This window comes from Larimichthys crocea, chromosome XXII, assembly GCF_000972845.2.
Source record: "Larimichthys crocea isolate SSNF chromosome XXII, L_crocea_2.0, whole genome shotgun sequence".
Lineage (NCBI taxonomy): Eukaryota > Metazoa > Chordata > Actinopteri > Sciaenidae > Larimichthys > Larimichthys crocea.
This window is the reverse complement of record NC_040032.1, coordinates 9,376,130-9,400,687: the sequence shown is the minus strand read 5'-3', so window position 1 is coordinate 9,400,687 and position 24,558 is coordinate 9,376,130. Positions and strand designations below refer to the sequence as shown.

Below are 24,558 nucleotides of genomic sequence, written 5' to 3'. Positions count from 1 at the left end.
TCACCTGTCCCATTATATTTAAGGCTTAAATTATGGCGGGATTAAGAGCGTGGACCGCTTTGATTGGAAGGTAGGTGACTTGTTTGAGCAACCGGCGCATTCAGCCCCGGCAGGACTGCCAACAGGACCTACACGTATATTATTTATATTACTAGTTATTATATATTCTATATTATATATATTATATTATATATACTACACTGAGCTTCGAAACAGCTCTTGTGGGTGACGTCCAATTTTTATACTGTCAGTGACAATAGCATGCAACTAAAGATTATTTTCTCAACGAATCGTCTATAAAACATCACAAAACTGTCAAATAAAATATCAGAATAAGAACGTCCAGTAAACGTCACGTTACCTGACAGATCTCTGTTAACGCCGAGCGCCATGCCGTCACGCAGCCACAGCACCATGCCGTGGTACCCGGGGATGGAGCAGGGCAGCGTGACTGGCTGGCCCGCCACCACGACCAGGTCTGTGGGCTGCTGGGTGAACACGGCGGAGCTCCCTGAAAAAAACAAAAATAAAATCATCAGCTCCACAAGCACAAACTTCAAATCAACCTCACACACGTCATGAAAGTCAGAACAAACATGTACTTCATATCCTCACACTCTCCCACAGCCAGTAGTCAAATGTCAGACTTGTTGTGAAAGCAAATGTCTCTCAAAGGTTGTTGGAGCGTTATTAGCAGCTCATAACCTCGTTTCAGACTCGCCTGGCCATATGTTGGCTCACAAAGCAGCCCGAGGCCTTGAAATGGCAATAATATAAATAAATAATGATTCCAATCTAAATATTTTCACTGTTTTCTCCTTTCATATTCACGTTGTCCTCGTACATATGTTTCCATCCTTTGGGTGTCGTGAACCAGATTTCAGCAGCGTCCCTCGAGTTCAGATACTAACCGACGAGCTAAACGCGGTCAGTCCACCGCGAGACGGACTTTCACATTAAAACACGTCTGATGCAATCTGACAGTAATATTCTCTCTTTTCTGGGGAAAAAGAAGAAATTACCCCGAGTTTGTTTACAGAGAGGATTCTGGGAGACGTGACACAAACGCTGACGGGACAACAAAGAAACAAATGACCAGGCCGGACACCAGGTGAAACTAATAAGAAGACAGGTGCGTCATCAAGAACAGGCAGGAGGTAGAAACACTGCAGGGACTACAAAATAAAACAGGAAACACAAAACAATCAGCTAAAAGCAGTAAATTAAAAAAACAGCGAAATCACATTACAGCAGCGACAGGTGAGGAGAAATCAGACAATTTACAGGTGATTAAAGACGATTGATACCGTCTGAAATCACGTGAAATCACGTCATTCTCCATGTGATTTCAAATCCCAGTTCCAGACTTTGTTTAAACATGGGGACTTATGGAGACTGACTCACGACAAGAGGAACTTTTTGGTTTCACTTGCTGCTTGATGAATTCAGTGGGAGTAAATTCAATTAATCAAATCTCAAAAAAGGTATTTTTGCGTCAAAAAACGACGACACACTTTTAGTACGTGTTTATACAACTGCAGCTCGTTTTCGGTTAGTAAAAAAAAAAAATGCCTTAAATAATAAAAACTAATGTCACTGCACCCACTGATTTTAAAAAGAAGGTTTTCTAAAGGTTTAGTCAAGGTTGTTGCCAACCGAACGTTTCTAAAAACCTCAAACTGTGAGACGTCATTTGTGTTTCCTTTGTGCCTCCGTCTGCTTCATTTATGGGTTTTAATTTAACAGACATCATGAATTTTTAAATAAAGAAGCTAATATAAAGTTTATTCCTACAAATTCAACTCACATACATTTTTATTACCATCACTTCATCTAAACTGCTATGAAGGAATTAAACATAAAGGCAAACAGTATTGTTGAATATCATTAATAAACCAATAAAGATTCATTCATATGAAGATTCATATTCATTAATGTTTTATCTGTAAACTGAATTTAATGTTTTCAGTGCTTTGGTCTGGTTCATGCTGTTCATCCAGTCCTTGACTGCCAGTGTGTGTTCTGTATTCTCTTCAATGGTGCCGTGTTGACTCGAGTCTGTGAAGCTTTCTCGTTTTTCTAAAGAAATTTAGAGCTCAACGTCTGTACAAGTGGATCCTTTGAGTTACACAACTGTAGCATGTGCTGATGTCTGGAGGTTCATCTCACTGTGATGTTTCTTTCACCAGCTTCTTCAGATAGCTGAGCTCCTTTTTCTGAAAGTTTAAAGCAACATGTTGTAACTTTTCTCCGTCTGTTAAATCCTGTTGACGCTACACTGACGTGTAATCAGGTGAACGGTGTCCAGCTGCTCTCTTACTCTGTGATTTACAGAGTTTCCTGATGGACAGTGAAGTAAACTAACGGACCTGACAGAGCTAACAGAGCTAACGGAACTGAAAGAGCTAACAGAGCTAACGGAACCAAAAGAGCTAACGGAACTAAAAGAGCTAACAGAGCTAACGAAACTAAAAGAGGTAACGGAACGAACAGAGCTAACGGAACTAACAGAGCTAACGGAACTGAAAGAGCTAACAGAGCTAACGGAACTGAAAGAGCTAACAGAGCTAACGGAACCAAAAGAGCTAACGGAACTAACAGAGCTAACGGAACGAACAGAGCTAACGGAACTAAAAGAGCTAACGGAACTAACAGAGCTAACGGAACTAAAAGAGCTAACGTAAAATCGCTGACGGAGGAAGTTAAGAAGAGAAAAGGAGAGAGTGAGCGAGCAAGAAGCCGCCGGACAAGAGTAAATGTGGGACTGACTTTTAGTGGTTGGTGAGAGCTTGGTGAAATAAAAGGCTGAAAGACAGACGCCGAGCTGGGCTGACTGCTGCTGGACTAGGCAGTGATATCAGCTGCTGCTGGGTCAGGCTGATGTTTGGCTGACCAGATATTTGACTTGAATTTGAGAGAGGATGTCCGAAGTTATTTGCGGCTCTTTCTCTCTCGCCCAGATTGATGCGCTTCAGTGTTAAATTCACGCCTGTGGATCACCGTAATTCTACAAACCGGTTCCCCGTTCAAACAACATTCAGCACAGGCCTCCGAAAAGCGAGACACTGCCCTGGTTTTGCACACAAACAGAGCACAGGAGATCGTGACGAGCATGGAAGTAGCAAACAGTCCCAATGGGGTTTCCAGTGGGGGGCAATCTATATATGTACATGTCTGTGTCTCCTTCTCTCAAACAGGGCTGGTTCAGCTCTGTGGGGAGTGCTGTAATGTGACAATCTAACCTCATCTTGCACTTCACAACAGTATGTCTGCACAGCAGGGCAGGCACTAATGGGAGGATGAACAGAACAAAAGAATCTCATCATTACATCTCCCGGCTTCTTGGTGGGAGACGCCCGTCTCAGTCCAATCAAAATAAACACATTTCTTTAGCTGAAATTTTCACCTCGCTTTTTCCCCCCATTTGCCTCGAGGTCTCACCCATTAAACATCGATTTCAAGCCCGCCAAATTGCATAGGTGCCTGGCACACAGAGCGATTACAACGGTGTGTGGAGATTTTCTTCCAGTTTGTTGACGTAGAGGCTGCTGGCAGCTTAGATGTGTGCAATTTAGAGATAAAGGATGGAAGAATGGTGTTTGGCTAAACTGGAGAGCCACTTGAAGCAGAAGTACTCAAATGTAACCCCAGATTTCCAGCTGTGTTCACTGTGTGTGTCTGTGTGAGGAACGGAAAATATAACTTATTGTTGTTGGTGTTGTTGAAAGTGCAGTTCATATTTCATGTGGTGAGAATGATTTAAGGTCACGAGGCCTTTAGATGAAGAAAGATTAACAGGAAGACATGGAAAATATAGAAAATGAAAGGAGCTTAACTACCTGTACTCAAAGTACTGAAGTCAGATTAATGTTAGCCCTGTTAGCTCCGTTAGCTGCTAGTTCCGTTAGCATCATTAGCCCTGTTAGGTCCGTTAGCTTTGTAAGTTGCGTTAGCTGTTAGTTCTGTTAGCCCTGTTAGGTCCGTTAGCTGCTAGTTCCGTTAGCTCTGTTAGTTCCTTTAGCTATGTTGGCTCTTCAAGTTCCGTTATCTGTTAGTTACGTTAGTTTTAGGTGTTCTGCTAGCTCTGGTGACTTAAGGTGAACCTTCGTTAGCTGCTAGTTTCCGTTAGCTTTGTTAGCTCCGTTAGCTGCTAGTTCCGTTAGCTGCTAGTTCTGTTAGCACTGTTAGTTCCATTAGCTATGTTGGCTCTTCAAGTTCCGTTATCTGTTAGTTACGTTAGTTTTAGGTGTTCTGCTAGCTCTGGTGACTTAAGGTGAACCTTCGTTAGCTGCTCGTTCCGTTAGCTCTATTAGCTCCGTTAGCTGTTAGTTCCGTTGGCTCCGTTAGCTGTTGTGTTAGCTCTGTTAGTTCAGTTAGCTATGTTGGCTCTTCAAGTTCCGTTATCTGTTAGTTACGTTAGTTTTAGGTGTTCTGTTAGCTCTGGTGACTTAAGGTGAACCTTCGTTAGCTGCTCGTTCCGTTAGCTTTGTTAGCTCCGTTAGCTGTGAGTTCCGTTTGCTCCGTTAGCTGTTGTGTTAGCTCTGTTAGTTCAGTTAGCTGTTAGCATCATTAGCCCTGTTAGGTCCGTTAGCACTGTACGTTGCGTTAGCTGCTAGTTCCGTTAGCTCTGTTAGCGCTGTTAGCTGTTGTGTTATCTCTGTTAGTTCCATTAGCTGTTAGCACCATTAGCCCTGTTAGGTCCGTTAGCTGCTAGTTCCGTTAGCTCTGTTAGTTCCTTTAGCTATGTTGGCTCTTCAAGTTCCGTTAGCTGCTAGTTCCGTTAGCTGCTAGTTCCGTTAGCCCTGTTAGTTACGTTTTTAGGTTTTGTTTTAGTTCTGGTGACTTAAGGTGAACCTTTGTTAGCTGCTCGTTCCGTTAGCTCTGCTAGCTCCGTTAGCTGTTAGCATCATTAGCCCTGTTAGGTTCGTTAGCTGCTCGTTCCGTTAGCTGTTAGCTGTTGTGTTAGCTCTGGTAATTAGAGCTCTGTGTGAACCTTTAAAGTCTTCATGAAGTCAGACTTGACGTCTCAGTGTTCCTGATGGACACGTCAGCTTCAGCTTAGAAGTAAACAGACTGTTCTACCTGTTTCATGGGGACTTCAACATTAATTAATTTTTCATGCACATCTCAAGCACTTGACATGATGTTTACTTCGCGTACGTCAAACACTGACGACAAATCGATTCTCTCAGCGACTCGTGGATTTACTGCAACATAATTAAACTCACGAGGGTCCCTTAAGTCCACGAGACATTGACTGAGAAGACGGAGACGTGTTCGGGGTTCAAACCAAGACGTTACTATCATTGTTGAGCAGCTGTCAGTAACATGAGAATTACACGTCAGTGTCATTGAGTGATATGAGAATCAGTCTACCTATAACAGGAAAGAAATGAAGCAAGCCTGATTCTGAATTAATCTAGTGTGGATTATTGGATTATGACAGCGGATTTCAACGGTACGGTGTGTGTGTGTGTGTGTGTGTGTTGAACTCGAACAGGCGAGTCTTTAATCTTTTATAAAATGATAAAGAATAAAAAATACAGCATGTTGCAGATGTGTGTGAACTCCCCTGGGTCTTCCTGTGAAAAATGAAATTGTTTACCGCTGCATGTTGCAAACAGGCCGTGATAGATAACGTTGTGTGTTCAGAAAAAAAGACAGTGTAAAATTGACCTTCCTTCGGGTCTTTTAAGCTGCGTTGGAAAATAAAGGTGTCTCCGACAAAGACGGGAGAAAAAAATGTTTGATTCATGGGTCGAGCCGAAAGTCTTGGAAGAACAATCTAATGCCGAGAACTAGACGGAGGTATGTATATGTGTGTAGCCTCCATCAGCACTGCCTTATTGCTGTAAATCCAGAGGTTTACTGTGCTTACAGAGGGTCCAGAGAAAAACAGAGGTGTTGAATGCTTCAAATCTTTTCTCATTATTCTTTCACAACAGAACTTTTACCGTCGGAGAGCCGGAGTAATGGAAAGATTGTATGTCAAGGTTTGTGGCCAAGGTGAGATTGATTACCAAAGAAGACAACAGAGAACAAATCTCGACTGTGGATGGTGTCTGTCTGTGTGTGGTGTCATTTCTTATTATTGTCGCATCAGTTACTAACAACTTCTTTAGGACTACTTGTTTGGAGGCAGAAGTTCTGTGGGGACATTACAGAGACTACGTCCAGGTTTTAGACAGTCTGCGGGGACGTCACGGAGACTACATCCAGGTTTTAGACAGTCTGCGGGGACGTCACGGAGACTACGTCCAGGTTTTAGACAGTCTGCAGGGACGTCACAGAGACACATCCAGGTTTTAGACAGTCTGCGGGGACGTCACAGAGACTACGTCCAGGTTATAGACAGTCTGCGGGGACGTCACAGAGACTGCCTGTGCTCAGGTTGTTTCTGTCAGTTAACATAAACTCCAACATTGTTGTTTCCTACCATAAAAACAAAAAACCTTTTACAGTTTCAGTTTCTCGTCCATCAGGTACGAAACACCTTCTTTGCCGCCACATGTCAGGAAGTATAAGCAGTGTCACCTTTAGGATTCGTCTCATCTCCTCCAAAATTTCCCATTTTTCCCTCTATGTGATGGATGAAAACTAATATGAATCATATTTGGTTTCTAATAAACTCTGTAAAATCAGCTGCAGAGAAAACACGACGGCTTCATTCATCTAAATCTGCGCTGACAGCGTGTCACCGATTGGTACAGTGAGATAACTGTTTGGTGATGGATGTCACGCCTGGTGCTCCGATAGGGAGCGATCCAGCCTTTTCTCATGTTTAGAGGTCACAGACGTTCACGGATTACACAGTCCACAGAGCTGTTTGAAGAACAGCGTGATGTTCAGTTCATGTCCAACAAACGACTTAACGCTCTGCAGCAAACATCATGTCGTGAATGGGACTGAAATATGACTTTTGTTGGAATGGCTCCTGGTGTTGGAAACATGACAGTGGATGAAGGACAGCTATTTGCAGGGGAGCGGGGATGTTATTACACAGCTGAGTGTGGATACGTCCCAGACATGGAGCATCTCAGCCTTCGTCTGCGGTCTGTCGGCGGACTGATGTGTGTGTGGTAAGGAAGAGGTCGAGCAGGTGACAGACGGGATCATGAAACTGGAAACGACAAACAAAGTTCTGTAAACTTATAATCTGAGTCTGTAGTGCTGACAGACATCCAGGCTGGAGTTAGTGTTTGTACCACCAACGAGAAGAAGAACCCGGGGTACAGGGGAGTAGAGCTAGTGTCATGCTAGAACTGGAGCTGGGCAAGTTAGTATCATGACTCCCGTTAGGTGCTGAATTCATTTGGTGGGCTGAAAATAGCATATCATATCAACAGCTTCTACGGACATGATGGCAGAGGAGAAGAGAGTGAAGAGGAACATGCTTCAGCCTCCTGGGGTGAAAAATGTGGCTGCCAAAGAGTGAGAAAATTCAATGGAGCAACCATCAGAGCAGTATTATGAATTAGTCCGAACTTGAACCCTGTCTTTGTCCATGAATACTGTAGAAAACTGCAAAAACAGTTACAGCTGTCTCCATATTCAAATACAAACTAATTAGAACCTGCTTTGTTCAGACTGGATGTCAGAAAATCAAAAAACCAAGCATGCGTACCAAAATAATGACTTTAATTCTGGAGAGTGCCGTTGTTTCACAACTATCTCACAATCTATCACACAAAGTCAAAGACGAGCAGGAAAAAATAAAAGAATTGAGGTGTTGGAGTTTGTGTGGATGCTGGTCAGCCCACGCTCGACGATCTACAAGATGAGTGACACATCTTGGGGAGGAATAAAAGTTCTGACAGCATAAAGTTCGATACTGTAGATTCGTAAACACTGAATTTATTGAATTTTCTCTCTCCCTCGTCACGCTGGAAATATTTTTTTCCTGCTATAAAGGCAATTAACACCTCATCTCTGTTGTTCTCCAGTCAGTTCACTGACAACTTCCTTTCAGCTGCATGTTATGTCTGTTTATGCAGCTGTCATTATCCAGAAACACAGCATTTACATTTCAGCGTGAACTGTGACCACATGCGTCTGGGATTGAATTAACACAGCCTTGTTTATCTTTGCTGAATTCAGAACATCTTTATTTATCCCTGCAACTCAACACCCACTTTACTGTTGATTATCACTTTCTTTCAGCAGGCGTAAAAGGTCCAGCTTGAAACATTACTGGGCTCTATTTACAGAACATGGAGGAAATTTAATATTATATCCATAACTCTGTTTTCATTAGTGTATAATCACCTGAAAATAAGACGAGCTATGCCTTTAAATCAGCCTTTTATATTTACAGATGCAGCAGCTTCTTCTGTCTACCATAGCACAGATCTGAGACAGCAACAAGAAAAACAAGTAGCACTAAGACAGAATAGATATAAATATAATATAAAGATATTTCCTTCATAAGAACAAACAACAGCACAGCTACATAAGAAAAAATGCGGCCAATTTATATGTTGAAATTTCCCTGACGACTCTTCGGTGAACACTCCCCCAGAAAACAGCCAGGTCCTTCTGTTTATGTACGGTAATGCGACCCACGTTGATAACAGTGATGTGGCACTACGTAGAGTCTTTGGCAACTTAAACGAGAAAAGATCTTTAAACTTTTGTGAATTTTGTCACCACGACCCAGTCAGTCCTCCCTGACGACTCTTCGGTGAACACTCCCCCAGAAAACAGCGAGGTCCTTCTATTTATGCACGGTAATGCAACCCACATTGTTGACAACAGTAATGTGGCACTATAGAGAGTAGTGTAGAGTCTTCGGCAACCTAAATGAGAAAAGATCTTCAAACTTTTATGACTTTTGTCACCACGACCCAGCCTGTTTCCGTGTCTTTGGCAACTTAGATGACAAGAGTTGGTCAATCCCGGCTCCCCCTCCCTGCCGACTCTTCGGCGAACTACCTTCCCAGAAAAACAGCCTCCATCTGGACAATGAGAGCCAGGTCCCTCTGTTTATGTACGGTAATGTGATGAAATTTAGAGCAACCCACATTGTTGACAACAGTAATGTGGCAGTAGGTAGAGTCTTTGGCAACTTAAATGAGAGAACATCTTCAAACTTTTGTGACTTTCATCACCACGACCCACTCAGTCCTCCCTGCCGACTCTTCAGTGAACTACCTCCCAGAAAAACAGCCTCCATCTGGGCAGTGAGAGCTGAAAAAGTCCCTCTGTTTACTGAGGGTTATTATGTGATTAGAAGTTAGTAAGTTTCAGACTTAAAATCATAGATATGGGCGTAATGATCACTGGAGATGATTTTAAAAAGACGAACCCTGTGGGATTTACAGGGTTAAGGGCCAAACAACATTTTCTTTTTTATTCCCTGATGTGTTTTCACAAAGAACAAACCAGCCTGGTGGAGACAATTCAGAAAAAAAAAAAATCACAGATGCATTCTTGTATTGAACAAATTCAAAGTCAACTGCACTCAAGGCAGTTCAAGGCAACTGCTTTTACACTCTGTGTCGTCTTGTGGCACCAACTCCATTTATTTGTTCTGCCAACCATGAAAGGACTGCACACAAACACACACTCAGAGAGAGGTGGTGAGAACACAATGCACCACCGGCTTCACACAAACTTATTCAGGGACACTCGGTTCTGTCCCGTCCGCCGGCCCTCAGCTTTCTCTGAAATGCTTTTATCGAGTACAGCAGTTCAAACCGGAGCCGGTCGCGCTGCGCATGCAGCTAATGGAATCAGCCGTTTCATAAACACTTTCATAAACCCTGCTGTCTCCCTCCTCTCTCTCTCTCTCTGTTTAAAAGGCTGCCTGTTTCTTTGTGTTTCCACTTTCCGGTGTCTCATTCATGTTTCTGTTTATTTCACGGAGGCCTTTTTGACGGCGAGCACGCGGCGAGAATACTGGAGGGCTTTTTGTGCCGGGGTCTTTTGACTGACCTCAGCTGTCAACTTGGAAGAGGAAAGTTGAAGCTGCTGCAGGTACCTCCCTCCATCCCTCCTCCACCTCCTCCTCCTCCACCTTCCTCCATCTCCAGCTCTGTCTCTTTACCGACTCCCTCCGAGCTCCTCTTCCTCGTCTGCACGCTCCTCTCTTCTGTCTTCTGTCCTTAAGGGGAATATTGCCCGTGGCACTGCCAAAGGCCACTCTTCAACATTTTAGATTGCCTCAGCTCAGAGCCAGGCTAACGCGTTAGCACATACACAGACTGTATGCACAAAATACATTCAGTGCTAACGCTGGGTTTAGCTGGGATTTGTTTTTAATTGTTAAAAAAAAGGGCAATTTATCTTGGGATAATTGCATTGCACTGTAAATGACTGCAGTTCCTCAAACGTCCACTTGAGGCTGGCTCCAGAAGTGAGTCAGTCTCCATAAAATGTCAGTTAGCTCTGTTAGCTGTTAGTTCCGTTAGCTGTTAGTTGCGTTAGCTCTGCTAGTTGTTAGTTGCGTTAGCTGTTAGTTCCGTTAGCTGTTAGTTGCGTTAGCTCTGTTAGCTGTTAGTTGCGTTAGCTCTGTTAGCTGTTAGTTCCGTTAGCTGTTAGTTGCGTTAGCTGTTAGTTGCAGTAGCTCTGTCAGCTGTTAGTTGCGTTAGCTGTTAGTTCCGTTAGCTGTTAGTTGCGTTAGCTCTGTTAGCTGTTAGTTGCGTTAGCGCTGTTAGCTGTTAGTTGCGTTAGCTCTGTTAGCTGTTTGTTGCGTTAGCTCTGTTAGCTGTTAGTTCCGTTAGCTGTTAGTTGCGTTAGCTCAGTTAGGGAAGTACACAGTACACTACATAGAAGTGTATTAATAAAAGTATATCCCAACAATGTGTTGTAGTAGTCACTAGTAGTGTAGTGTTGTCACTACAAACACAAGTAGAGTGTGGGGGCTATGCAGTACTCTAGCGGCTTCATCGTTCTTAGCTGCGGCCCTGGGTTGTTTAGAAATGATGGCATATATTCAAACTGTCCGGAAACATCCCGTGCTGTATTGTTCTTCTATCCCACATTTCCCCGATGTCCACTCTTCTCTGATCAGTCCCGATAATATTGACCGGTGCCTATTGTTTCCTCATGCCTCTCTTCTGCTGCTCATGTGAAGTCAGGACTCTGCAGTTACCAAATAAATCCTCCCATTCCTGATATTACAGTAACTTAACCCCCCAAACCCCAGAAGACTTCTCGAATGTTGCTGAGAACTCAAATGAGCATTTTTAACAACTCAATCAGCAAACGGCTCAAAAACTAATTGACTCAAAAAACACAACCTCCAGTTTAATTTGAGAACAAATGTTTGACATCTGTAGCTTTGATTCAACACTTTAAGCAAATGTCACTAAAACTGTTGCAAATAGATATTTAATTTACAAGAACAAACAACAGAACAGCTACATGAGGAAATATCAGCCTGTTTATATGTGCGACGTGGGAATGAAGAGGATGGAAACCCGCCAAAATAAAATCATAGATATGAACATGATGTATATTTCTGCTTCTGGTGATGGATGTCATCTTAAACTTTGATGAACTTTCAATCACCTCCTCCAGAATAACAAAAGCAACAACCCTGGAAATATTTTAGCATCTTCTTCCTCAACCTCTCAGGAGATTACTACTATGAGTCCTATTTCTATTGTAATCATAGTTATCATTAATATTATTGCTGCTGTGCATCTGTATGTCCACCATTATCCAGGTTCTGCTCGAGGTTTTTGCCTCTTAAGGAAGTTTTTTCATGCAACTTCCCAACAGCGATGGAGGAAATATTTGGTCACCACAGACACGGACATTGTTGGTACTCGAGACTTCCCTCAGCCTTCTTCTTGGTAGCAAAGAAATCATGTAAATTGAAGCCCCTCTGCTGATGTAGTGGAAGTCACAAAGACTCATTGTGACACATGAATCACATCCAGGCATACCTTTAGGTGAGGCCTCTGCACGATTGGTGTGACTGCATTATTTCTGCCTGTCAGAGAGCCTCACAGCTCACGGCCTTTTCATTCCCAAATCCCTCTGCCCGTGCATCAAAGACGTATGCAATCCTGTTTCCATTCCTCGGTGCTAGAAAGCAGCGCCGCTCGCCTGCACGGTCCACGGAGTTAATTTATGTTGCAAAAGGTCAAGTCAGTGAAGATTATGTCCCGCTCTGCTGTGCAACGGCCGGTCTCATCAGCACTAATGTACCCACCGCTATCTGTGTTGTCACCTCCACGTGGAGGAGGAGCGAAACAAAGACGGAGGTGGAGTTCAGAAGGTTATCAAACTGTTTGTACAGTGTGGATGAATAAATGATCACGGGAACTCTCATTATTCCACGTCCTGACAGATCGTCCTCATTAGAAGACAGTGTAAATATGTTCAGCTGTACTCGAGTATTTGTTCTGATTACATTACTTATGATCTAACAGCCAATTATCAACCAGCAGCTGATATCACTGCCTAGTCCAGCAGCAGTCAGCCCAGCTCGGCGTCTGTTTTTCAGCCTTTTATTTCACCAAGCTCTCACCAACCACTAAAAGTCAGTCCCACATTTACTCTTTACATTTACTCTTACTCGTCCTCTTCACTCTCTTCTCCTCTGCCATTATGTCCATAGAACCTGCTGACCTCCTCTTCTTCTTCCTGGTAGTCCATAACGCCTGTTGGTACAAACACTCAGTTCGTCAGCTTGGCGGGTACCCGTCGCTCTGAGCTCCCCGCCAAGCTGACGAACTGATCTAACAGCAGCTACAGCTGTCAGCAGTTTACTTCACTGTCCATCATAAACTCTGTAAATCACAGAGAGTTGAGGCGGAGCAGCCGGAGGACATCAGAGGGAAAACCAGAAAACATTTCCTCCATAAAATATGATCCAGTTTCACCAGAATCAGTGAAATAGTTGCTGCTGTGTGACTTAGTGCCGTAAAGCGTTACGTACTTCTCCCGACCCGGAGCCCAAAGTTACATAGTGTGAGAACAGACGTACGAATGACAGAGACACCGTTCACCTGATCACAGGTCAGTGTAGGAGTTAAACATCATGATCTCGACCTTTGCTTCACTGCTCACCAAAAAAGAAAAGGTTCGTGCAGAGACCTACCGTACCAAAGAAACCTTTTCACATCGCTTCTCCCCGCCGTAAACAGGCACGAGGGAGTATCTAAAATGTGATCATGAATGCCTCGGCTGAACACGGCCCAGCTTTTTTTGTAGGTGAAACGACAAAAGGTCACGATGAAGCTGTGGTCTTTTGCCGCGAGCTGCTCCGGAGTCAGCGGGGGCGCTCAGGCAGGTTAAGTAATATGTCCTCCTGAGACGTGGGCACCGCATCGCAGGCACCATCCACCCTGACACACCTGACCAGTCATGAGCGCGGCTTCTCGGATAGAAATGTCAAGACCTGTACGCACTCCCTCCCCGCCTCCCTTCCTTCCATTGTCATTCCCTTTGCACAAATTACACAAACACAGAGAGGAATATCTGCCCTCGCCTCACACAAGGTGGGTAAGACACGTAACGTCACAGCCACACTCGTCAGTTTCTCAGTAACCGTGCTTGTCAGCGAGCCTGCCCTCGCTTCATTAAACAATCCTCGGTTGATGTAGGAGGCCGTGCAGCATCAACACAGAGCTCGGGTGGAGGCTGTCTGGGAGGAGCACCGCTCCTGTTTCTTCCCAAGGCTTTCTTTCCTCCTCGAGCTCATCGCTGCTGCTGCTGCTGCTGCTGCTAAAGCTCAATTCACGTGGGAATAACGTCGAGCCGGGAGATCTGCAACGATTTGCAAAAAACTGCAAGCATCATCAGTGATTTTAATTCCCCTCACATGTCTGCAATTTGTAAAATAAACCTACATACCTATACTATTTTCATGAACACATAGCTCCCCTGATAATACAAACCACCTGCCAGTTGTACTTACGAGTGCACTCTAACTTTCTTTTTAAAAATGGAAATGGAGCGAGCGCTGGGATCTCTGGAGGACGTGGGCGGGTGGATGCTTTCTGGCACGAACTTCCCAATTTGCTTTGTTAAACCCAGAAAATAAAAAATAATGAAGTCTTGACCTTAAATATGTGCATCACTGGTGAATTCAGTAAATTTCATTATCTCTGTAAATGTGTCTCCTGGAACAAAAGTGTTTGTTTGTAATTTGTTAATTACATCCTCAGAGCGGTGCTTGTGTGCTAATGGGGCTCAGTGCGGTAATGTGTGAGCGCTCAGCGTTCGTATCGTTCTAAGGAAGGACGAATCTTTTCTTAAAGCAGGAAAACAGCAGCAACATTTAAAACATTTAACATTTAAGAGGAAAAGATGCTGCTGTTAGCTCAGTTAGCTCTGCTTACGTTATACACACAAATAACAGTATCGAGGTGATTTACAGACTTTATGATGGAAACACTGATAAGTATCAAACCGTAACTGACTTAGCCCGGGATGCCCGAACCCGGCAAGAAAACCACCTCAGTAGCTGCTGTGTTCACTGTTAGACTGGACCCTGCCGGTTCAGAGGTTCTGTTCGGTCATGGGTCATCCATATTTGACGGCGACTTTAATTTAGACGTGATGCTAATAAGGGATGCACATTTTGAAGAGCTCTTAGCTTCCAAATAATCAAACTTAAATGAAAACACCATACACACCGTGAAGGATGAAATGAAACGGAGCGCTCTGACAGCTTTGATTTCTGTTCACATCTGCAGCAGGTGAAGTAAATTATTTAAAGTTGAACAAGTTGAAAATGTTTTGAAACCTGTTCAAAGCTTCACCGTCAGATATCATGACAGCAGCAGTGGAGGGAATGAAACAGACTCGATATGTTGAGAAGCTTTAATGCTCATTAAAGGAGAGCGGTGACCACCCTGTTTGTTTCTCTTTAGGAGACGTGATGACCTGTAGTCTGTACGTCCTCTGAGGTGCTGTAATACTTATAGTACTATATGTATAGAGTTGTAAATTCAATAACATGTGCTGTCGTCATGCCTCCTTGATCTCTGAGTTTATTCAATCTTTCTTGGCCTTGGTGGTTTTTAGAGAATCTTTTGAGCGGGAAATAATTTTCACAGAACGAAGGGGAAGTTTACATTACTGGTTTTAGGCTTGAATGTGAATTTATGTGGCTCTATTTAACAAATGCAACATTCATAACTCAGAGTTTAGTCATCATTGTGTTTTTGTTACCTTAAAATGAAACATATGTCGAATTTCAGACCGCCTGCACGCCTCTGTGGCCGCTGAGGCGAAGCCGTTCAGTCCACGCCTACGCTGTTCGATGCCTATGAATCCTCCACACTGCTCCTTTACGTTCAAGCTGTTCGTGTCCGCGTTGAGCCTCAGTCTTTGGAGCTGATCAGCATATTAACAGCTCGATTCTCTCCCATCATGCTCTCTGTCTCTTTGTAAAAGTCTTTGTTAATCGATATCTGTGTGATTCATGCGTTTTAGCATCATCGGGTTTATAACGATCAGCAGCGGTAATTGATCTTTGTCTCACTCGTCCAATCATCGCTCTCTCTCTCTCTCTCTCTTCGGTTTGTTTCCTCGCCGTGGAGTTTGTTTTGAATTTAAGTGACGAGAACTCGCTGTTCTTTGTTTGATTGGAAACATTGTTCTCGTGCACTCAGTTCATTTCCTCATTTAATACAATTTTTTTAACATTTTATCTGCACTGCTGAGACACAACACAACACTGATTAGTATGCGGCGCCGCCACGCTCATTTCCATTTGTTTCGAGCGCCGGTGAACCTCCTACAACTTTCAAAGCGTCGACGGAGCGTTTGAAAAGTACCTGGTGACTCTGGGCGAAGGACTCGACTGCTGCTGCTCTCAGACTTCACACCGCTGTGTTTCCTACGCTCCCCAGCTGTCAACACAAAAACACCACACTGTTTTACACGCTCCTGCATATTTTAGCGAGCAGAGTAAATGTCACGGCTCAGAAAAATCATCTCACTCGAGGAGCCCCGTCAACTCGGCCGAACGTGACGCCGGGACTGCGTGCTCGGCGGCGGCGGCGGTGGTGACGAGGGATGATCATGCACGACTAAGTCATGGAAAAACATGCAAAATTATTAAACATGAAGACAGCAGAAGGTTTTTACAGATCAGTGCTGAGAAACGAGGAATGATTGTGCGGTCGATGTCGTGCCAAAGGAGGCGATGGGGCGCTGAACTAATGATTCACACCTGCCAGTAAAACCACTCAAACTTGTCTTGGAGATATTAGGCCCCTCCAATCAGATACAGATGCACATTAATATGAATGTTTTCATACAATATGCATCGTCTCAATCTTATTTCTCATCCCAAGCACTGTTATACCGGTCATGGCACATGTCTGTCCAGGTTCTGCCTCGTCAATTGTGGAGTCTCTAAATAATTTAAAGAGTCTGGTCTATGGGGCGGCGTCTAGCTCGGTTGGTAGAGCAGCCGCCCCGCGTGCGAAGGCTCGGTCCAAGCCCAGAGTTTGAATCCGACCTGTGGCTCCTTCCCACATGTCACCGTCTCTCTCTCTCCACATTTCCTGTCACTCTTCAGCTGTCTCTGTCAGAAAAAAGCCAAAAAAATAATCTTAAAATGGTCTGGACCTGCATTCTGCCTTCTGTTGTGATTTGACACACAAATAAAATTGGATCGGATATTTGGCTCTTAACTAAACAAAAATATTAAGATGAATTTATAACTTTAACTGTCTGCTCAGTGTGAGGCAGCTGGAACAATCTCAGCATTTAATCAGAATCTAAAATTATAATATTAACATCCATAAATACCTGTGAAACTGAGTTAGAACCTGTCGGTGTGAAGACAACACACCTGAGGTGTTTTCATCACGTTAGTGGACAGAGTCGTGATAAAACGCCTCTCATCGCCGCGTGCTGCCGTGTTAATGACAAAGTTATTTCACTGAAGTGAAAGTTGACATTACATCTGTACTGATACAAACTACTTCAGGGAATGAATGTTCAGCTCTGCAACATAACAAAGAACACAAAGATCTGTCTAAACTCTGTCATGAGACAGATTTAGTAATCGTATCTTTTCTTTTAAAACTGGAGTATAATTTTCTGCCGTGAGTGACCTGCAGCTTAAAGGTGGAAAACACTGTAATCCAGTCGTGCGCTCGTAAAACATCATCGATCCTGCAGTTTAACGAGGACAAGGCGAACCTGAGCTCTGAACGTTACATCTGATTTTGAACCTGCAGCCAGCATGTTCTCTGTCAAACTCATGATCATCTTTGGTTCTAATGAACAAGTACTGATGTATTCTAGAGGAGAAGTACTCAGATCAAGCAGATATTGTGTTAGAGATTTTGGAAAACAAAGTTTGTAGCATCAGCGTCTACCTTCCAGTGAACACAGTCAGAGTCAGTTCTGTTAGCTACACCCACTACTGATCAATCTTCACATCATAAAGTCTTTGCATCACCTTGGTAACACATGAAACTGAGCGGGCTTTAAGACCACGTGTACGAGCCGTCCTCCAGATGTCACTTGCAGGGTAAATCCAGATTCTATAACTCTCGATAACTCCCACATCAAATGAATTTATGCACGAGCGCTGAGGTTTTGCGCGTGTGTGTGTGCGCATGTGTCCGCGACATGATGGATTCTTTTGGACAGTGAGGTGCCAGCGCTGCCACATAGCATCAGGCTCAGGACGGAGAGTGGTGCATTTCGGGAGCACAAACCAAGGGAAGTGATCGCAGATATGATACTGACTGATCCCGAGTCTGTCACTCTACGGACACGGATGTGTGGATGTGTTTGCATCTGTCCACGTTCGAATCACAACTCAAAGTTCTGGCTCGGGTGATGCAGTTTCACCCAAATCAACGCCAGATTCTGGAGTAAAGATGACGTATAGCACAAACACTTAAACAGTTTTTACTTCATGGGGATTCAAGGTTCAGTTGTGGTTGCGTTCGTGCAGGCTGCAAGGTGTGCCGCTGTTCAGGACTTCTAAATCTGAGTTTATTCTACAAAACATGACACGAAGAAGTTTCTCTTGGTTTGTGTCCGAAGGTTTCAAAAAGAGAGCGCTGGTTGAGCGACATAGACGGTGAATGAGAGCGAGCGCTGATGTCAAGGAAGCCTTTGAAAAGTTTCAGCACAGACGAACACGCTGACGCACAACCCGGCGGCTTTTTGCTTCGGTCTGACCACCAAAATAAGACTCTATTTTGAGTGTCCCACTTCTTACATTTGCTCCGTTTGCCTCTTTTGAGGTGAAACTTATGTGCACAACAAGAGAAATAAAAATACAAAGCTGCCTCCGGAACATGACGATTGTTTTTAAAAAGTCCTCCACCTGTTCTCAGCTGGGAATTTTGGGAACATCGGGTAACTCTGTGGCCTTTCCTCTGGACTACAACATCGGTTCACCTGCAGAGCAGCAACATGACAAAGTACAAACTCATCAGACATTTATACCTGAAGACAACACAAGGTCTCCCCTTCTGTGGCACAATGTTCCCATCCAGTCAATAAGAAGGGTGCGTTTGATTTGTGTAGTTTCAGAGTTGCAGTACAGTTTCCGTTGTAATTTAGTGTGTGTATATTTTATATCACAGCTTCTGTCTTCACCGCAGTTCGACCCTGAAATGTGAAACTCAAATGTTGACACATAAAATGAGCTGCTGGGAAATTAAAAGTCTTAAAGCGCTCTTTAAAAAATCACCACGCTGAAAGAATAATCAAACGCTTTAATAAGAACAGAGGGACTTTCCCCCCTCATGAGCCTCCTATTGATCCAACATTAACCCAGTTTGTGGCCGACGCCTCAAATGAATTTGCCGAGATCCGTGGGTTTGAGACCGGGTGCCAAACTGGAGCTTAAGAGGGTCTGATGCAATCTAAAGCCAAGCTTTCATCTCTGTGGGCAGACTGGCAGCGGAGGAAGAGAGAGGAGAGGAGAGGACGAGCGAGATACCAAAACATTTCGAGAGCCACAAAAATATGAAGATTTATCCGAGTCCAATCTTCGTCAAGGACAGCGGCACTCTCGAGTTCATCAGACGAACTCTCAGGGATTTCCAGATATACAAAGTGTATACATATATATTCAGCACTCATCAGTCTAATTTAGTCACTGCAGCAGATTTTTCCAGGAGGATTTATGTGAGGGAACATCAAATTAATAAAGGTCAGATTTACAGAGCTCTGTTTACACAATACAACAGAAATGGAATATAATATTAAACTATGTTTTAATTAGTGGAAAAATGAAGAATATTTATGCTTTGTTACCTGAAAATGAACATTTCTGCATAACTTTAAGCCTTTTGTTACCTGAAAATGAACATTTCTGCATAACTTTAAGCCTTCAGTACAGTTGTCATGAACGGGGAAATTAGCTACAGAGACCAAAACTGTTTTTTGTACCAGGCTGTAAACATGTTTATTTCTGCTGTGAAGTTGGACATTTGGACATGGGGACTTATGGAGACTGACTCACTTCTGGAGCCAGCCTCAGGTGGACGTTAGAGGAACTGCAGTCGTTCGCACAGCTGAAGAGTCACACACCTCCTACCATCAGGATTCAGGATGCACCGTCACTGAACACCTATACGATCTGATTTAATCAAACAAAGCTTCTTTATTTTCAGTCTTTTTTAAATTCTGATTATTCGTGTTGAATCAGAGCATGTTAAAAACATTTTGGAGGATTGTGGGAGGGTAAAAACAGGGAGCAGGGTTCGGGTCTACTTCTTCTAATTCCAGGAGAGTGGAATGATAATTACAAAGAAGAATGACAAGCATCCGTTCATTTGTTATTCATAACAGTGATGTTCCAATCAGTGATGTTTTATTAAACCTGAATTTAAATGTAGGTTTCTAAAAAATGCCTCACTGATTCTGTGGTTACTAATTTCAGCAGGGTGGTGCTGTCTCAGTTTGTTGTTCGACAGCTGTTTACGTCTTCTTCTTTTGAATTGCAACCAAGCTTAGCATCGGCATATTGAGGTTTTCACTGCAGCCCCTCAGCTACAGCAGCTCTCCGTCACGATACAGTTACGGCCCGTTTCAGAAACGTTTTGTTAACTTGCTCAGGTTTGGTCACTTTTCTGGTTTACGTGCTTCTAATTATGTAAATATGCTACACAGGTAAATAGTTTTCCCTTTTGGCTGTTGCAGGCCGCTGCGATCCGCTCTGGCAGAACACTAAACGGGTTTTCATGTTTTTGTGCGTTTAGTAGTTCGGGCTAAGGGTGTTGCATTCAGCTCCTACACCCCTTGTTGCCACTAAACCTTGCACACTGGTCCTTTAAATTAATAATGATGAGTCTACTGTGAAAATAAGGAATTTTAAAAATGTTCAAATTTTGACAAAGTCTCTGTTTTAACGTCTCGTTTACAGTCCTGTAGGGGAATCAGGGGGCACTGACATTACGGTATAACATGCAGATTTTTTAATTAATTGTGTGGAAGCCTTCACGGGGAGGAAATGCTGACCACAGGCAGGTTTCTGTTCCATTTGATTAACATTTTAATGGGGAGCAAACAGAGGCCTGCAGCATGGCTCGGCTAATTGGAGGTGACGCCTGGAGGAATAAGCCCCCACCCTCCACCTCCTGCTCCTCTGGGCGCCGCTTGACTTGACTGTCAGCGTGGCCCGAATCCATGACTCCACCAGGCAAGAGTGTCAATTTCCATTAGGCTTCAGGTGTTATGCTACACTGCACTGCATGCCTGACCAAACCCTGCCACTTTTGGGGGCCTCTTAACTCTAATTGACAGTCCCTGGTCTAATTTTTGTTTAACTTCCACACAGAGGGATGGAGAGAAGCAACGATGGGTTTCTTAGAGAAACAATTATTCCTGAAGCTCCGGCAGCACGCCGTGCAGCCGGAGTTTGTTGTTGACACTCTGCTTTTCTTTAAGTTTTGCAAAAAAGGCATGAAGAAGTTTCGAAGAGCTTTCATCTCTTCTCTACTTTGCACTGAAATAATTGGATTCTCCCGTGGACCACTGAAGTGAAATGAATCTCCGAAGCCGAAACGTGAAGAGGAATGTCAATGAACTTTGGCTTTGAAATGTAGAACTGTTTTTAGGAACCTAACAGAGCAGAAATAGTTTCTTTAAACACAGTTTCCATCGAGGATGAGCTGGAGGAGAGTTCATGATGATTCACGATGAAGGTGACATCAGATGTCTCTGACTGGATTTCTAGATTTCAGATCTTCAGTGGAGTGCTTCCTCCATTCTGGGAGCAAGTTGCTGCCCCAAGCGAAAGAGTTCAAGTATCTCTGGGTCTATGATTGATGGGAAAATGGAGCGTGAGATGGACCGGCAGGTTGGTGCAGCTCTTGGTTTTCTAGTCCATCTACGTTCCAACCCTCACCTATGGTCACGAGCTTTGGGTGATGACCGAAACAATGAGATTGTGGATACCAGCGGCTGAAATGAGTTTCCTCCTCTGAGTGACCGGGTTCAGGCGTAGAGATGGTGAGGAGTGTCGAAAGATTAGAGATCCTCCTGGGCGACTTCCTTAGGAGGTTTTCTGGGCGACTGGGAGGATCCAGAACCTACTGGAGGGACTACATCGTCCATCTAGCCCAGGAATGCCTTGGGATCCCCCAGGAGGAGCTGCCACCGTGACCTGACCCCGGATAAGCAGAAGATAGCGGACGTTCCTTCAGATTACATTTGCAGTTCATCAATGACCTTTTTTAAGGACAATAATAAAAGACCAATCGATCGCCCAGTCTTTTGGTGCTCCGTCGAGGATAAGTCGTTTCTTTTACGCTGCAGAACTTTCTAACAAGATTATATAAAGACTAGAGGAGAATAAAGAGAGCTGTAAAAAGTAGTTTGGAAGGTGCATAATCATATCTTTAAGCAGTCATCGAAACTCCAGGGCACGAAATCCAATAAAATCAGCGATGAAGTGTTTGAAACGGACCCTCGTTCAAAGGTAGATTTTAATGAAAAATCATGGTAGGTGTTTGAATAAGTGTTTCTCAGGAGACGTGAAAATAACGTGTAATTCTGACAAAGCCTCTTTGGCATGCAAAGTGTTTCCAGCAAACAATTACAGCAGTGCGCTTCTTGTCTGGATGGTTGCAAGTCTAATGATTACTGTAATCAGCAGGGAAAGCTGCAGTGGAGAACGCTGCAATTGTCCGGGATAAAAATAACCTTTTCTTTTTTCTTCTTCATGTGTTTGTGTTTTAGCCTCGGAGCCGGCGTGTGCCCGTGTTGATCGATGCTTTCACAGCGTCCTTGGCGAAGCTCGGAGAGCTCCGTGACGGCGTCCGTGAGGGATGGTTGGAAGTGAGCTGCTGATTTTGAAGCGTTGAAGGCAGCTTGTGCGGCCGTGGCACCTCGTCCGCCTTCAGGGCGCCGTGTTTCAGTCTGACACGACGCCGTGATTGAGTCCTTCCTCTGGCACGTTTGACACCTGAGCGGTGAGCGCCGGGCCGTCTGTGATTTGAGGTATCAGATACAGAAAACCTGAGGTGGGGGAGCGTCGGGGGCTGTTGGGGGATAACGTATTGATTCCCTTCATCCGGAAAGCGAAAAAGATTTTCCATCCATAACTTTCTATTTCTTTCTCCGTCTGCAGAGCGTGAACGTAAAATGTTTTCAGTTTGTGTTCGGCTCTCAGGTTGTTTATTAATACACATAACTGAAATAAATGAAGATCTTTGATCTGCTTGATTAATTACTTCCTTCACAAACACTCTCAGTCATCTGAGCTGTCTAATGGTTTGATGCTAAACTGTTAATTAACCCTCAAGACCCAGAATGTAATTCAGTTCACCGAGAACTCAAATGAGCATTTTGTGCCGTCTCGATCGACAAACAGCTCCGTCTCAGAAAACTGAACAATCACGAGTTGTTTAAGTTTGACTCAACACATGAGAACAAACAACAGAACAGCTTAAAGTCAGCTCGACCCGGTCAGGCCTCCCTGACGACTCTTTGGCGAACTACCCCCGAGAAAACAGTCTATGTCTGGGCAGTGAAAGCCCCTCTGATGAAATTTAGAGCAAACCACATTGCTATAACAATAATGTGGTAAAAAGTACCACAACCTCTTCAGATTTATGTGGAAGAACAACCCTCATGTGGCATCTTTGGCAACTTTTATGACAGAAGAACTTCACTGTGACCCGGTCAGGCCTCCCTGCCGACTCTTCGGTGAACAGCCCTTGTTTCCGTCAGTGAGAGCTGGTTGAATCTTGTTTGTCTACGTTATTATGTGATGAAATAAACAACCCTCATGTGGCATCTTTGGCAACTTTTATGACAAAAGAACTTCACCGTGACCCGGTCCGGCTTCCCTGCCGACTCTTCGGTGAACACTCCCCCAGAACCACAAACAAAGTTTCAGGTCCAGGATCTTTTTTTTTCTGTGTTTCATGTCTGTCTGATCTCTCCTCTGTTGTTGTTTCTTCAATTTTTTATCTGTTAAAGTTTCTTTTTGTCGGGTTCTTCTTCTTCTCTAAATCGAGGCTTGAAGGATGGACGGTATCGAACGCTCTGCAGTTTGTTCAATGTGTTATTTGTGGTTCTATAAATAAAATGGACTTCTTCTTTCTATAACTGTACCCCTGCTGCCTTTTTGTGGAGCTTTGTTTGAGCACAGAGTGCAGCTGCTATCAAACAAACCCTAACATACAGCGGCCTGCGTTTAGAAAGTGATAAACGAACATTATTTATGCATTGTACATATTTGATGAAGTGCTGGAAGCCTCGCAGGCAGCTGTCATTTTAAAAAGCCCGGCTGCGTTTGTGTGGAGCCAACAAACAGGTTTCACTCTTCACACATGAAAGAATAGCAATGTTTATAGAACAGTTTGTTTTCATCAAGCATGAGTTAGCACGCGAGATTAATTTCACATGGGCAGTGCAATTATCAGAAACTCTTTTATTATTATGGCAGCGGCTCCGGTTTGGCACTCGCTCTCTTTTTATAATCAGGACAGTTTGTTCTTTAAAGGAAATTATTTTTATTACACAGGTGTGAAAACACATTAAAGAGAAAATAACTGATTTTCTTCTTGTTTCTCAGTTTTTCATTTGTTTTGTTTTTTTTACATTAGATTTAAAGGTGCAGTGTGTCAGATGGAGGCGGCTCGATTTGCAGAATATTCAAAACTCTGTTTTCAGGTTTAATCACCTGAAAATAAGATTTGTTATGTTTTTGTTACCTTAGAATGAGACACAGCAGGAGTCCACAAACTGAACACTGACTTTATATTCACGTGTTTTTATGCCTTTTGTTTGCATTAGAAACAAAAAGGGCTCTAACATGAGAAGGTAGTAAGTAATGACAAACACTCAATTAAACATAATCAAAATATATTCATGTTTTGACGTTTTTTTGCATGTTTCCGGGGCAACCTCCGACTCTTGGATGCAAAGCCACAAACTGCAGTTCCTCTAACGTCCACCTGAGGCTGGCTCCAGAAGTGAGTCAGTCTCCATAAGTCCCCATGTCCAAATGTCCAACTTCACAGCAGAAATAAACATGTTTACAGCCTGGTACAAAAAACAGTTTTGGTCTCTGTAGCTAATTTCCCCGTTCATGACAACTGTACTGAAGGCTTAAAGTTATGCAGAAATGTTCATTTTCAGGTAACAAAGCATAAATATTCTTCA

General features: G+C 43.6%; 1 protein-coding gene across 2 annotated transcripts in view; it reads right to left on the bottom strand.

Moving 5' to 3' along the window:
* kirrel3a (kirre like nephrin family adhesion molecule 3a) overlaps nucleotides 1-24,558 on the bottom strand; it is a 144,294-nt gene that overhangs the window by 54,953 nt on the left and 64,783 nt on the right. The window contains exons 1-2 of one of the 2 annotated variants that reach the window (XM_027273896.1): nucleotides 845-1,013; nucleotides 362-511 (exon numbers count right to left, since the gene is read on the bottom strand). In XM_027273896.1, coding sequence (XP_027129697.1) covers nucleotides 362-416 — 55 coding nt within the window. In that variant the 5' untranslated portion in view covers nucleotides 417-511; nucleotides 845-1,013. Of the gene's footprint in view, nucleotides 1-361; nucleotides 512-844; nucleotides 1,014-24,558 lie in introns of those variants that run through there. The other variant, XM_027273895.1, reaches the window with a different exon arrangement.